This window comes from Sturnira hondurensis, unplaced genomic scaffold (genome assembly GCF_014824575.4).
Source record: "Sturnira hondurensis isolate 20B ecotype Veracruz unplaced genomic scaffold, ASM1482457v3 Scaffold0003693, whole genome shotgun sequence".
NCBI lineage: Eukaryota > Metazoa > Chordata > Mammalia > Chiroptera > Phyllostomidae > Sturnira > Sturnira hondurensis.
In genome coordinates, this window is record NW_028076324.1 from 10276501 (window position 1) to 10291391 (window position 14891).

Sequence of the window (14891 nt, forward strand, 5' to 3'; positions counted from 1 at the left end):
ACTTCATTGTTTTCCAGCAGGGTCACAACCCAGAACGGGACAGGTGGACTGATACATGCAGAGAGCAGGATGCCCCTGATTTCCCCTCAGCCTCCATCCTGGGGTTGGAATGACCTGGTGTGGCCTTGCCTGTTTCCTCTTTTCCCTTTGGGGTCCTCTCTCTGTAGCTCCTCGGTGCCTGGCTGGGAAAGACTCAGTGGCCGGTGGGGAGTGCCGGCCGAGAGGACTGGGTTAGTAAACATGCCACGTTAGAGTGGGTCAGTTACTGTCACAGTGGCTGTTAGTCTGGGGGGACAGGGCAGGGGATCGAAGGGGGGACGTTAGTCGCTGACACGGTGAAGAAATGACTTACCAAAGGTTTCTGAACGTTTACAACGGAGGGACAAGAAAGAGAGAACAGGATCATTAATGCGCGGTTATGCAGAAGTCTGTACACCCATGGGAGCAGGGCGGGGGCGGAGGTCAGAATAATCTGGTTTATTATGATCAATGAAGCAGCTTCTGTTCACTGAGCCCCCATCACGTGCCAGGCATTCTGTCCTGGGCCCTCACAGTAGTCAGGGAGCAGACACATTTTACAAGGATGCGGAGACCCAGAGGGGACCGTCCTAGGACACGGGTGACATCTGGCCTGGGCCATCCGGCCCTGAGGCCTATGCTCTCAGTGGTATCACTGTTCTGGGGACGGGGTAGTGGGTGCCAGCAGAACAGCAACTGGGTTCCCAAGGGTGCCATCATCCCCCCAGCGGACCCCCAAAGCTGCGAGTATCCCCAGACAGATCAGGAGGGGCCAGGCTCTCCCCCCAATGCGGAAATTCTGGGCTTAACGTCTGCCCTTCTCCAGAGCTAAGGTCTTCTCTGGGGAGGGGAGCAGAAAGCACAGGGTGGGCAGAGAGGCTCCTCCCAGACGCAGCTGGGCTGTGAGTCAGAAGGCGAGTGAGGGGCACGGGTGGTCCGAAGCAGAGTCCTCAGAGGAAGGGGAAAGAGAAAGTGAAAAGAGACACGCTCCAACGAGGGTACTCACAACAGGCCGAAACACACGTGAGTACACGTGGCCACAACCCTACTGTGTGTATCTGCACACACAAGGACTAGGGGTTGTGGCCTACGGCATGTGCATGTGGGGAGCCTGCCCAGGGAGGAACGGTGACGTGGGTAAACGTGTGGCTGAGACCTGCAGAGAGAAGCTCTGCCCTGCAGCGGGGCGGGGGGGCGAACCCACGTGCGGACGGCACGGCTGGCATGTGCCCACAGATTGGACCAGCACAGGGGGCCCAGACACACACACAGACACAGCGTGAAGCAGGGGGAAAATGAACACAATATACACACACAGCAACCCCCCAACACAGGGACTCACAGACGGGGCACGTGGGTGCCCTGCTGAGACACAGCTGTGGAACCACTCATCCCTGAGGTGACCAGGTCACCGTGCTCTGTCCCAAGGCCCTCTAGCCCAGCCGGGGCCTAGACAAGCAGGCTAGGCGGCCTGTCTCCACCCCATAACTTCCTCAGCAGCTTCAGTCTTGGGGACACTCTACCCCTGCAGCTCTCTATGGCTCCCCACACCTTATCTGTCTATGGCGCACTATCTCCTCCAGAGATGTTCACTACTTGAGCATGGAGGACACTCTCCCTACTCCACCTCCCATGGCTCTCCAATACCTTGACTGCCCCGTGTTATAAACCCAGTGGTTAGGCACTGAAGATAGCTCCCCATCACCTCTGGTTGCCTGTCCCCCTATGTGCCCCCACTGCTGGGACATTGCAGGAAGTCACCATCCTCTGTGGCTTTCCATCAGCTGGCACTACCTGTGCCTTGCTGGGAACCCACTGCTGGGCGCTAGAGACACTGTGCCCCTGGGGCCTCCACCGCCCACCACTGGGCACCACTGGGCCCACTGTGTGCCCACCCAGGCATTAAAGAACTCTCCCCCTACCATCGACCACAGCTCTCCATCCCCCTGGCCAGTCTATGCCCCATCACAGCCACATGCCCTCTGGTTCCGCTCTGAGGACACTCGCCCCACCAGCAGCGCCTCCACGGCCGCCCGTCCTCTCTGCCTTTCCATCTCCTGTTAGTGCACGGGGCTTGAAGCTTGGAGCTGCTGCCCTCCCCCTGCTGCCTTCTGTGGCTCCCAGGTGCTCCTGCCAACCTGCACTCACCTGATCTCAGCTGCTTGATGCGCCCATTGCTAGCACTGGGGTCCACGGGCAGGAAGTCCTTGAACCAGGTGATCTCGGGGTCAGGGTTGCCACTGGCAGCACACAGCATCGTGGCCGTCCGAGTCCGCTCCACCACCTTCAGCTGGGGGCCCATGTCGATGTTGGGGAAACCAGAGGGCAGCTGGTCCTCTGTGGGCGGAGACAGAGAAATGGGGCAGAGGCCTGGTTATTGCATGGCCACCCCTCCATCGGAGAGCTCAGGGACGGGCTGCCACGGCCAGGAGCCACAGCAGGCACCGCATTTCCCCAGTGGAGTGAGTGGGCTGTGGTTGTGGCCCACGCAGGGCTTGCTGCACGGAGGGCAAGAGGCCCCAGTCCCATGTCCTGGACGCTAACTATGTACTAGCCTGTGCCCTCCTCAGACAGGGGGCTTACTTCAGAGGGGGAAACTGAGGCTCAGACAGACACACGCCTGCCCCAGGTCATACAACCAGAACACACAAGGCTGGGATTTGCACCCAGGCCTGGCTGCACCAGGAGAAGGCTGGGATGGTAGCTGCAGAACCCTCAAACTGGGCCCAGACCTACCAGGGTCTGAGGGGGCAGCAGGACCCTACCTGAGGTGATTCTCCTTCGTACTGAGGACATCACTAGAGGTTAAGACCAAAATAACTGGGCCTCAATTCTTGGTGCTCAGGGCTGGCCTGTGCATGCTGGAGGCCAGGTCTGCCTACATTCCTCCGTGCTCCTGTTTCCTGTGTGCATGCTCGTGCACCCATGCATGCACCCACACCCCACACACGTCCCATGTGTATGTGATTCCCGTGTATGTGCAACTCTGCTGGGGTCCCCGTGAGCAAGTGTGGGTGGCACCCAGCCAGGGTGGGAGCAGGCGCGTGGGTGCTGGGGGAGGCCGTGGCTGCCTGACGTTATTGCGAGCTCCTAATTAAACAAAAATGTTCATCGCGTACCACATTGTGCCCTATTCCTCGGAGTTTAATTAAAACAACGGCGTGGGAGGCGTGAGCGGAGTCCACAATCAGATGGCAGGGGAGGGAGGGAGAGGCAGGGAAAAACTGGGCCCAGCAGCTCAGACCGTCCTCGTTCAGCCAGGGGTGGGGACTAGAGCCCAGGGCTGGAGCTGGGGAGGCTGGGCGTTCCTGGGTCAAACACCCTGGGCAGGTGCCCGGCCCAAGCACCACATCCTACTAGCAGCTGGAGCACAGATGGACACCAAGGAGGCCTCGATGGGGGCCAGGAAGCAGACATGTAGCTTTCCTAGACACCCAGGGCAGTTAATAGATTCACAGCTTGTTCTTTTAACTCTCCGAGCCCTTACAGTGGCGGCCGGCACTGGGCAAGGGAAGGCAGAGTGTTCTATCTGTGCCCGGGAAAGGTCAGGCAAAAATATCTGCTGTGAGGGGGCCAGGCTGCTGACTCCTCCCCGCTGCTCCCTCCATCCCCCGCGGGACGGGCTCCAGGACCCACAGAAAATGAGACTATGGGGCCTCCGGTGAAAACATCATTAAGAATTTCTATGTGGCCACAGCAGAGCTTTCTGAGAGCGGGACCCCAAGAGGCCACACACCAGGGTCTGGGACAAAGTCTCCCTGGGACCAATGGGATGCCTCTTCCCAGGGCTCCAAGCTGACCACAGCTCTGAAGCCCTGGAGGACACTGGAAGAACGCCACCATGGGGGCCACACGCGGGGCCGCCTCCCACCCACGTAACTGCGAGGTGGCCCACACTTACAGAACAGGCAGGGTCAGGGCACCCCTGCAGGTGACAGGGGCAACCCGCCCACCTGAGAGCTGCAGAATGATTGGTGGCCATGCTGCCTTGCTCACGCCAGAATGACACAACAATGACAGTAATAATCACATCAGACAGACAGACAGACGTGGCCAAGTACTCATTCCCTGTGGAACACTGCGGGAGTCCCACGCCGGCACTGTGCGCGCATCTGGTTCGTGAAAAACCCCCCTTGCGCTGAGCATCACCACCCGGCTCCAGGAGAGGAAACGGCAGCTCCGAGTTTTGTTAATTTGTCCAGCGTCACACAACTTCAGAGTGGCAGTGCTGGGAGTGGAACTCAAGTTGCAGGCACCCCCTGCCCCACCCGGGGGTCAAATCCACCTTGCAATACAGAAGGCAGCAGAGAGCAGCTGGGTGGGAATTTGTGGCAGGGCTGTCTGATGCTGCTGTTTTATAATGAGGAAGAAATTTTCCAGTGCCCCAACCCAACCTCAAGAGGACCACAAATGGCCCAGTGAAGCTGTGTTCCCAGAGGACCCATGTGAGTGTAAAGGGAAGTGGGGGGCAGCTGTTTCTGCCTGTCCAGCATCTATTCTGCTCGATTACTCTGGGGGAACCACACCTTACTGACACTGTCTAAGGGCTGACACACCCTGGACTCCAGGGAGAGCTCTGCTAATTAGAATCCTCTGATTGTTCCTCCAGCCACAGTAACTGGCTCAGGCATGGTCAAGCTGGCCCAATGTGCCCCAGTCCTGGGTCATGTGGTTCTCCCTTTTGGTTAGTGGCTTGGAAGCCTGGAGGTACTGGGAGGCAGCTCGCTGAGGATGCAGGTGATGTAGAAAAAAACAAGCCTAGAGGCAGAGAGAGTGGGCTCTGAGAACATTGTCTGAGCTCCTGGATTCAGCTGGACCTGAAGCTTGCGCTCTGCTTACATTTTAATTCCATGAACCAATTAATTTTCTTTCTTATTTGAACCAGTTTGGGTTTGGTTAGCCTCTTGTAATCAGAAAAACATGATTCATGTAAAAAAAGAAATGAGGATGACTCTAGTCTTTTAACACTCCTCTTTGCTGCAAAGGCCGGCTAAATTCTATCAGTAGGTTCTGGGCTCAGTGATGTTAGGGGTTAGAGAAGGCAGACTGAGGTCTCTCAAAGAGAAAATCCGAAGTGAGACTTCCATAGATGCCTCTGGTGTTTGTCCCTAAGGCGGAGAGCCCCATTCTCCCCACCCCGCATGGGGAATCTGGTACCTCGGAGGACAGTGAGCTTGGCGTGAGCCACGGCATCCCCGACTGAGTTCTGAGCCACGCACTCGTACACGTTCTCGTCCCTCGGCGTCCGCAGGGGCTGGATCCTCAGCACGGCCCCTGCACTCCCGTCAAACTCGATCGTCTGCCATGGGCAGGGGAGAAATGTCAAGGCCAGGCTGGGGCCCCAGGGGTCCAGGGAGAGGCACTGGGGGGTGAGACATACCCTGCCCCATGGGTATGCACTAGCGGCAGAAAGCTGGGCCTAGGCGCCGACCAGTAGAGTAGCATGTGCTCGTGGGTGTGTGACCAGCACGGGAGGTCTGTGTGACGGGCTGTGAAGGTGTGTGGGAGGCAGAAAGACGCACATCTGCTCACGTGCACGTGTGCCAAAGCCTTTCTGTGAGCACTGGTGTTGGGTGTGACTCTGTGTGAGTGTGAGATAAAACTCAGAGGAGACAGGGCCCTGCTTGGGGCCGCAGGCTGTGAAGGTGGCGGAACAAGCAGCCTGGCAGGGCCCTCACTGAGCAGACAGGGGGTCGAGAGGCAGGGGATGGGTGGGACAGGGCCCTGGCTGCCCACGTTACGCCAGGGGGATGTTCCTGCGGCATCTTCTGTGACTGAGCTGCTGTGGCCCTGTCTGGAGGGCACTGGCCCCAGGCTGCCCCCCTCACCCTGACTCACCTCAAAGCGCTGCGAGTTGACCTTCTTTCCCTTCTTGTTCCAGGTCACTCGTGGCTTGGGGTCGCCCGTGGCCTGACACACAAAGGAGGCCACGCCTCCCGACACACCAATCTGGTCTTTGGGTACTTTGATGAACCTGGGGAGCTCTGGGGATAGAGCAGGAAAAAGAGGGGCTCCAGTGGGCCCAGGTAAGTGGCCAGGACCTCACACGCAAACATACACCCCATCCCCTGCCCAGCCACGGAGTTATCCGTGGGCACAACAGACGGGCAGAGGGAGGAGGAGGACGAAGAAATGCTGCCACTGAATGGCCCCCTCCCCGCCAAGGCACCTACGTTACCCCGGGGTCTACACAGCCCCACCCCTGCCCAGCACCACCGCCTGGACATCGCAGCCACACGTGCTCCTATGTGGACACAACCTCATAGTGGAAGGGGAGACCCCCAAGATTCTGAGGTCCCCAAATTCAGCACTTGGAGGTCCCCAGTGGCAACCAGCCAAACTCTGAAGGGTCCTTAGTCCTAAAAAGACTTAGAAGGCGCTAATTTGATCTAATCCCCTGGTGAGACACATGGGGAAACTGAGGCACCAAGCAAGTTGGTAACACTTAAGATCAGTAATATACAATCCTTCTGACAACACTGAGGAGCAAAGCCATCACAATCCCCAGTGCACACACGAGGAAACTGAGGCAGTGACCAGACAAGGCACTTGCTTCAGACACGCAGCCAGCCAGTCGGTGTCTGCGGAGGGACTGGAACCGAGCTGGCTCCTGGGCCCACGCTGATTCTTTGCCTCTCACAATGATCTCACATAGTCTTTCCAAGAAAGTGTCAAGTGGGAATTACTATGTCTTGAACGTTTCCAGACAGACAGCCTCAACTCTGCACCTAGCACAGGCTACATGTCCAGCCAGGGTTTGATAACATTGTTTCTTTTTTATTGACTTTTCACAGTAACCTTTGAATTGCTCAAAGGGATACTGGATTTCTCTTCAGTCATGCTACAATGTAGCCCATAAAGTGAATTTGGTTACTTCTGAGATTTTTCCCAGCAGACTTAAGGGCTGCAACATACATCCAAAGTCTGGAGGGGAATGATTTACGTATCCAATCCAAAGGGAATGATTACACGAGCACTGGGCTGTTAATAAAGTAGAATACTATGCAGCCGTAAAAAGGAACAAGGATGTGTTTCAAATGAACCATCGGGGGAAAAAAAACCCAAAACACATCATGAAATGAGCCCTGGCTGGTGTCACTCAGTGGATTGAGTGCTGGCTTGAGAATCAAAAGGTTGCTGGTTTGATTACCAGTCAGGGCACATGCCTGGGTTGTAGGCCAGGTTCCCCTGCTGGGGGCATGCAAGAGGTGGCCGAATGATTTAACTCTCATATACTGATGTTTTTCTCCCTTTCCCCGTATCTCTAAAAAATTAATAAATAACACCTTAAAAGGCAAACAAAAAAACCCATATCCCAAATTGAAAAAGTGAGTGGTAAAAAAAAAATTGCAGTAGATGCTATTGTTTCTTTGGTAACAAAAATGATGAGGGGGGAAAATGGACTAAATGTGCCATGTGTGTTTAGGAACAGTGGCTGCTGGCCCTGGCCGGGTGGCTCAGTTGGTTAGAGCGTCATCCTGACAGGCCAAAGTTGTGGGTCTGATGGCCGGTCAGGGCACATATAAAAATCAATCAGTGAATGCACCAATAAGTAGAACAACAAATCGATGTCTCTCTGTCTCTCTCTCTCTCTCAAAACCAATCAACCAACCAAAATAAAGAAGCAGTGACTGCCTCCAGGGACAGAAACCGTGTGGCTGAACACAGGTAGAAGTCTAGAACCATTTAAAGATAAATTTAAAATAACTTCTAAAAGATTTTATTTATTTTTATAGACAGAGGGGAAGGGAGGGAGAAAGAGAGAAACATCAATGTGTGGTTGCCTCTCGCACACCCCCCACTGGGGACCTGGCCTGCAACCCAGGCATGTTGCCCTGACTGGGAATCGAACCTGCAACCCTTTGGTTCCCAGGGCCGTGCTCAATCTACTGAGTTACGCCAGCCAGGGCTAAAATATTTTTTAAAGGACTGAGTAAAAAGGTGAGCTGATTAAAGAAACCACTGACTAAAAGTTTGGGGTCTGAGGAGAGGCAGAAAAGGGGCTGAACAATTCGAACTGTAGCAACACTGGGTCTGAGCCCTGCAAATCAGCGGAGAGTCACAAGGGTTCAGCTAGAAACTTCTAGCTGTTCAGAAGCACCAAGAAGCTCAAGGGAACCTCGTGTCCCAAGTCTGGGCACCCACAGGCCCCAGTTTATCCCACCCATGGCTCAGCACAGGCTTTGAACAAAAGAGGGTATCCATCTTGGTAATCTGACCAGCTTCACCTCCCTCACTTGAGGCTCTGCTCTCAATGATGTGACCATGTGTCCCCATTGGCCATCTCTCTTAAAAATCAGTAGACCCACTGCATGCGGCCTGTGTGACCTCAGTCAATTCCTGTGTATCCCTCTGAGGCACTGACTGCTGATCCCATTGTACAGACGGGACTGTACAGATTCAGGAAGGTTAACAACCTTGCACAAGGTCACAGAGCTGGGAAATGACGCACTCAGATTTGAACCTGGGTCTCTCTGTCCCCAAGACTGCATCGGTACTCCTAATCACCTCCAGGCCTTCAGCCTGATTTAGATGTTTTGCTCCACACTGAGCCAGGGCTGGGCCTGCCTCCCTGGCTCTGACTGTCCACCACTCCTACTCTGAGCCTCAGGAATGGCGACTGGAGCCATATGGGTACCCAGCCAAGGTCACGGGGAAAGTCACTGTGGCCAGGTCTGACTTCTGGGACAATACTCCCTGAGAGCCGCTGGATGGAAGGGCAGAGCAACTGCAGGAGACACAGCTGTTATCAGAGCCAGGAATACACCCTACACCCCCCAGGCGGGGAAGGAGACTCACCATGAGCCCTGCTGTTCCTTCCTCCTGAAGTCCTTTCCTCCTCCCTCATCTGGCAGCTCCACCCTTGGCTGGGCCAGCATCTACCCTGGGAGGCGCCTCAGGTTTCAGCAGGCCAGGTCAGGTCAGGAGCCGCCTCCGCCTCCACCACTGCCTGGATGTCCCCCATCAGGGCCCTGATCCCACTGGGCTGAAATACCTGACTATGTGCCACGTGGCAGGGAGCGTGCAGGCAGCCCCATTCCCTGGCACCCCATCATACCTCCTCTCTGTGTCCAGGGACCCTTGGAAAATGGGGCTCTTGACTTTGATGCCTATTAACACCAGGCCCAGTGAAGCTGTCCACTCACTCCTGGGCTCCCCTCTCTTGGCCTCTCTCTCTCCAGAGGGCTCCAGGATCCCAGCCAGGCCAGGAGAACTCTATCCACGCCCCCACTAGAAAATTCCTTGTGGACACTTGGATTCTCTCACTCTCCCCTTTTTCCTGGCAAAGGAGCCCTGGACACCAGAAATACACACTGGGTATGGCTGCAGTTTGTGCCAGCAAGTGCTGCCTTTGTGCTGGGCCACCACAGATGGGCAAAACTGAGGCTCAGAGGGGTGAGTGACCTGCCTGGGGTCGTCCAGCTCGTGAATGGCGAAGAGCTAGGGCTCCAACCGGGTCTTGCCCGGCTCTCATGCCCTTCGAACAGCACGTTGGGTAGAAGGGGCTCTGGGTCCCGAGAGTGAGAGCGCTCGAGGGGTCCCCACTTCTTGGGTGAAGAGACGGAGCAGCAATGTCAACAGCGCAGAGGCTGGGGAAGGCCTGGCTGCAGTCTCTCCATTTCAGATTCTGCAGAGAAGAGTCTGGTGCCAGACCCGAGACCCACCCACCCGCCATCCCCTCAGCTCTGCCTGGACTGGCCCCTCAGGATCAGGACCCATCTCCACAGCAGCAATAGCTTCTCTTGGCACTGGCTGGCGCTTCAGTGGCTCCCCCAGGCCCTTCTCAGCCTCATAGCCCCACCTGAAACGGCTCCCCCAGGGACCCGACCACTCTCTGAAGCTGGCAGTGCCAATCACGGTGCCCATAGCTCCCTGCTGGGCCCCAGATGACAGGGCTCCTGCTAAACAGACCCACCCACTGCGACCGAGATGCCCGAGCCCTGAAGATGGAGACCTGGGTTTGACTCCAGACCGCTATCAAAACATACAGTAATGCAGTCACAGCAACTAAGGGACCACAGAGGGAACACACACTGAGCCAGCTTCCACTACATGCCAGGTTCTGACATCCTAGGTCACACCCCATCATTACCCACCTAGTCTCTCAGCTCCTACCGTCACCCACAATGGTCTGTCCTCCCCAGAGGAGCCACCAGAGGGTGCAAGTGAGCACCTGAGTCAGGTACAGCCCCTCTACCACAGCCCTCCAGGGCTGCCACCTCTCCAGGAGTAAAAACCCAAGTCTTCCCCAAGCCCGCACAGCTCCGTACAACCTGCTCTGTCCCCTGCCCTGCCCTCCTGTCCTCTCTCTGCTCCTGCAGCAAACCAGGCTGGGTCCCTCTGCTTGGGACCGTTCCCCCAATACCACTGAGTGCACGCCTCAGCTCCCTCAGGCCTGCTCAGATGCTGCTGCTTGCCTCGGTCTCCCCTATGGCCTCCCCTCCCATCCGGCTGGTCTTTGTCTCAGGCACGTCCCCCACCCAACACCCTCAGTGTCTCTCCCTTAGGAGATCAGCAGCTCCATAAGGGGTGAGATGTTTGTTTTGCCCTTAGGTCCAAACCAGTGCCTGGCACACAGTAGGTGCTTACATGAATGAGAACACAGCCCCTACCATGTCACACAATTGAGCCAGGACTAGAAATCTGTGATCTCCGTCCCTCATCACAATGGCCACTTTGGGGCCTCATTTTCCCCACCTGAAAACAGGGACGATCTCAGCTCCACCACAGCCAAGGCTGGAAGGTACGAGTAGAGCAAGATGTCAAGCAGCAAATACACTATTTATTCAACTGGGGGTGAGACGTTTTTGTCTGGGGACATCTGTGGTTATCACTTTGGGGCAGTTCCTGGCACTGAGCGGATGGGGCCAGGGATGCTGCTCAGCTCCCTCAGTGCCCAGGACGGCCTCTCCCACAGAGAATGACCAGACCTCAAAGCTAGCAGTGCCCATGGGGAGAAACCCTGTGTCAAATACTAAAGATTCTGCCCTGGCTGGTGTGGTTCAGTGGATTGAGTGCAGACCTGCAAACCAAAAGCCTGTGGGTTCCATTCCCAGTCAGGGCACATGCCTGGGCTGCAGGCCTGGTCCCCAGTACAGGGCACTCGAGAGGCACCTTCCTTTCTTTCTCCCTCCCCCTCTCTAAAAAAATAAATAAAATTTTAAAACAACAACAAAACCCCAGCTGCATATCACTTAAAAAAAAAAACACTAAAAATTCTTAGTATCTTTAGTACTAAGTCCACCATTCCCACCTTAGGGACGGGCACCTGGACAGGTTGCAGCCCAGCTGCACCTGGCCTCGGGCCTGGGGCCATTTCATACCTCGGTCAGGAACTCGGGCTCGGGGCCAGGTAGCCCTGGCTCAGATCTGACCATGGCCCCTTCCTGGCTGTGCTGTAACCTGGCCATGCCTCAGTTTCTCCATCAGTATAACAAGGATGACGATAAAAGCATTCATCTCTTCAGACTGTGGCAGCTGATCTGAACGTGTCGAGGCAGGTGTGCGTGTCTCGGGTGTTCTCACTGAGCAGCACTAGCTGCTATGCTTGTGGCAACATGGGACTGTGCGCACACCCTGTGCCAGGCAGTGAGCAGGGTCTCACCACATGTCCTTGGCACAATAATGCTGGGAGGGGATAACGTCCGTCCTGAGTCCCCTTCAGTCAAGGAAAAAATGGCAGCTGAGTCGCTCGCCCTAGGCCACAAAGCAGGTATTCAGCAAAACCGGCCTGCTCAAAGATCCCAGTTTCTTTCCCTTCTGGCCTGACCCTGTGTCCCATGGGGCTCAGTGACGCCTCCTCTATGCCCCTCATGGTGAGCTGGGTCTTGGTGTCCAGCCCACAACTGATGCTCATCCTCTCCATGTTACTGTCAGAAACACAGCCCTGCCCATCCCCAAACTCTATGTGCTAACACCTTCACCAGGAATACCCTCATCAGTGAACTCCTACACACCCACAATGCCCCACCGCTAATGCCCTCTCTTTCCTAATAAGCCTCCCCTGGCTCTGCCTGGAAGGTCTGATGCCTGTGTGTCTGCCATCTGGGTGCTGGTTTTCTATCTGTGGTGAAGGAAGTTGAACACTGGCTCACTCAGGGACTTCAAGGTAAGTGGCTGCCTATTCTGAGCCTCAGTTTCCCTCACTGGAAAATCTGGAAGGTAAACAGAACTGGCATGCTGGGTTTGGGGAGGCTGGAGGAAGATGAATCAGGTAAAGTCTGTATTCAGCACTGGGTTTGGTGCAGAGTTGATGCTGGGGAAGCAGATGTCATAATCATCATCATCACTGTCATCGCTTTATTAATTCCGTCATTATTATTTACCCCTGAATTTCTCAGACTCAGTGCATAGTAGGCATTTTACTCAGTAACATTCATGGAGCACAGAGACTCCATTGGGCAAAACCAGGAGCCCTGGAGAGGCCGCGTGTTCGTTCTCTCTCTCTCTCTCTCTCTCTCTCACACACACACACACACACACACACACGTGTACTCAGACACATGCATACCCCGTGCCCAGCTCTTACCTTCTGCTGCGCAGCCTCCAACCAGCAAGACCACAAGGAAGCCCACGGGGCCAATCACAGACGTCACGCCAGGGCCCCAGGCATGTGCCATGTTTGGCAGTGACCTGCAACCTCCGACCTCCACCCTGGAGGGGGGGATGGCCCCAGTCCCTCACAGAGAGGCCTTGAGCCGAGCGTCAGACGAGGCGGCGTCTGTGGAGACAACGGAGGGGCCATGAGACTGGAACAGGGAATCTGGAGGGCCTTCATGAGGGAGACGGCAGGAGGATCACAGGGGAGTGGAGAAGAGTCAGGGGATGGGCAAGATGGGGTTATAGGACACCCAGGGAGGGTCACAGGGTGACGAGAGGGTGGGACGAAAGTGCTGAGCCTCTACTACAGACTGAATGTGTGTCACTCCCCCAAACGCACGTTGCAATCCTGACCCCCAGTGGACGGTATTAGGAGGTGGGGCCTGTGGGAGGTGATTGGGTCATGAGGGTGGGTTAGTGCCCTGATAACAGAGGCCCCAGAGCACCCCTCACCCCTTCTTCGAGGTGAGGACAGACCATGAACCAGGAGGCGCACTTTCACCAGACACCAGATTTGCCAGCACCTTGTTCTTGGACTTCTAGCCCCCAGAACCATGTGAAATAAGTGTCTGTTGTTTATGAGGCTGTTACAGCAGCCCAAACTGAGCCCCCCAAACCAGACAAAGCCTGACTCCAGACAAGCCCCAAACCCGGACTGGACGCTGGCTCTAGAATTCGCTCTGAAAACCCAGTCTCTCCCCTCACAGCCTGGAACTCCAGAGGGTCACAGCCCCAGCTAACACGGCCGACGGCTGGGTCTTCCAGCACAACCTGCTGGTCCCTGCCCTGCTCCAACCCCTGCTGTGGCTCCTGTCGCCCCCAGACGAAGCCACTCCCGCTGCGAGCCTTTGCCCCGACTATGCCCTCTGCCGGAAGTGTTGTCCCCCTCCTCCCCACTACCACATGACGAGTCTCTACTCAGTTGTCACCTTCTCCAGAACGCCCTTGCCACTCGTAGGTCAGCCCTCCCACCTCATTCTACACCCCACAGCTTAAGAAATGACTGAGATCATCCTCCACAACATACACCCCAGTTTGTAAAGTAAATGGAACGATCGTTACTCAGTGTCTGTTTTTCCCACAAGAATCTACACTCTTCTAAAGGCAGAAGGGTCCCCTGTTGCACGGGCAGAACGCGGGGCTGGCCCCTCCCCGGGCTCCGCTTTGGTTCGTGTCAGGGCGGAGGGCTAGGGAGGGGCAGGGAGAGACTCGGATAAGGCCCTCTGGCCAGGTCGGCCCTGCGCCCACCCCAGGGCATGCCCTGGGTGGGTCTGAGCCACAGCCACAGGAGTGGGTGCTGCATAATGACGGGGCAGCCCCTGTCATCTGGCTCCCAAAATACCCAGCTGTGGTCACCTCGCCCAGCCACGGAGCAGCCCCGGGGGAAAACTGGGTGGTAGCCAGGTCATGACCCTGGGTGGAGGGTGGGAAGCTGGGCTGGGGGGCTGGGGTAGGGGGGCTCAACCTGCACAGTAAGTGATATGCAGTCAGACCAGACCCTGAGAAGGATGCCCAGACAGGCACGGACATGCAGTCGGACCACAGACAGGTGGGGTGACCAGAAACAGCCAACAGATGTGCGCACACAGTCAGACTGTAAGCGCAGACTGGCACAAAACCAGACCTCAGATACATGCAGAGTGAGACAAGAGAGAGATACACACAGGATCATGGTTAGGCAAACAGTCCAGCTGCACGACTGAGCAGCAGGCAAATGTAAACATGGAGTCGGGTCAGAGTTCTGTGGTGCACATGCACGTAAACTTAACCCAGGCCCCAGACCCTGCCACACGCACCGACGCACGCACGCACGCACGCACGCACGCACGCACGCACACCACAGAGACAGGCCTTGCAGGCAGCAAACCACACTTCCAGCAAACCCGCAATAAACCCAGACATGCAAAGCCAGACCCCCACATCCACACAGAGGCGGACGGACAGGCGTGCACAGACTACAGATGTGCACACAGACACGACCAGCTGGGGACTGGGCAGTTGGGGAAAGTGGAACCTTGAGCACAGCCCCTCACCTTACACCCCAGCCATGGGCCCTTTAAGAGGGAAAGTGGTTAACGAGGAAGGTGGAGGCCCGGCTGTGGCCAGGGTGACCACAGCGGCTGGCCCCACCCACAGATGCACATTGGCTTGGCCACATCTGAGAAGGGGGGGCTCTGGCCCAGACTACTTGGGATAGCTGGGTGAGCCCTCAGAGAGCCTCTGGGCAAACCGAGGCAGCAGAGCAAGCCTACAGCACAGAGAGGCTCAAACCC

At 56.3% G+C, this 14891-nt stretch overlaps 1 protein-coding gene across 8 annotated transcripts in view; it reads right to left on the reverse strand.

Moving 5' to 3' along the window:
* Positions 1–14891, reverse strand: part of PTPRS (protein tyrosine phosphatase receptor type S) — a 95995-nt gene that overhangs the window by 45657 nt on the left and 35447 nt on the right. For all 8 annotated transcript variants that reach the window (XM_037042633.1, XM_037042640.1, XM_037042639.1 and 5 more), the window contains exons 2-5: positions 12548–12739; positions 5857–6002; positions 5176–5317; positions 2167–2355 (exon numbers count right to left, since the gene is read on the reverse strand). In XM_037042633.1, coding sequence (XP_036898528.1) covers positions 2167–2355; positions 5176–5317; positions 5857–6002; positions 12548–12638 — 568 coding nt within the window. In that variant the 5' untranslated portion in view covers positions 12639–12739. The remainder of the gene's footprint in view (positions 1–2166; positions 2356–5175; positions 5318–5856; positions 6003–12547; positions 12740–14891) is intronic.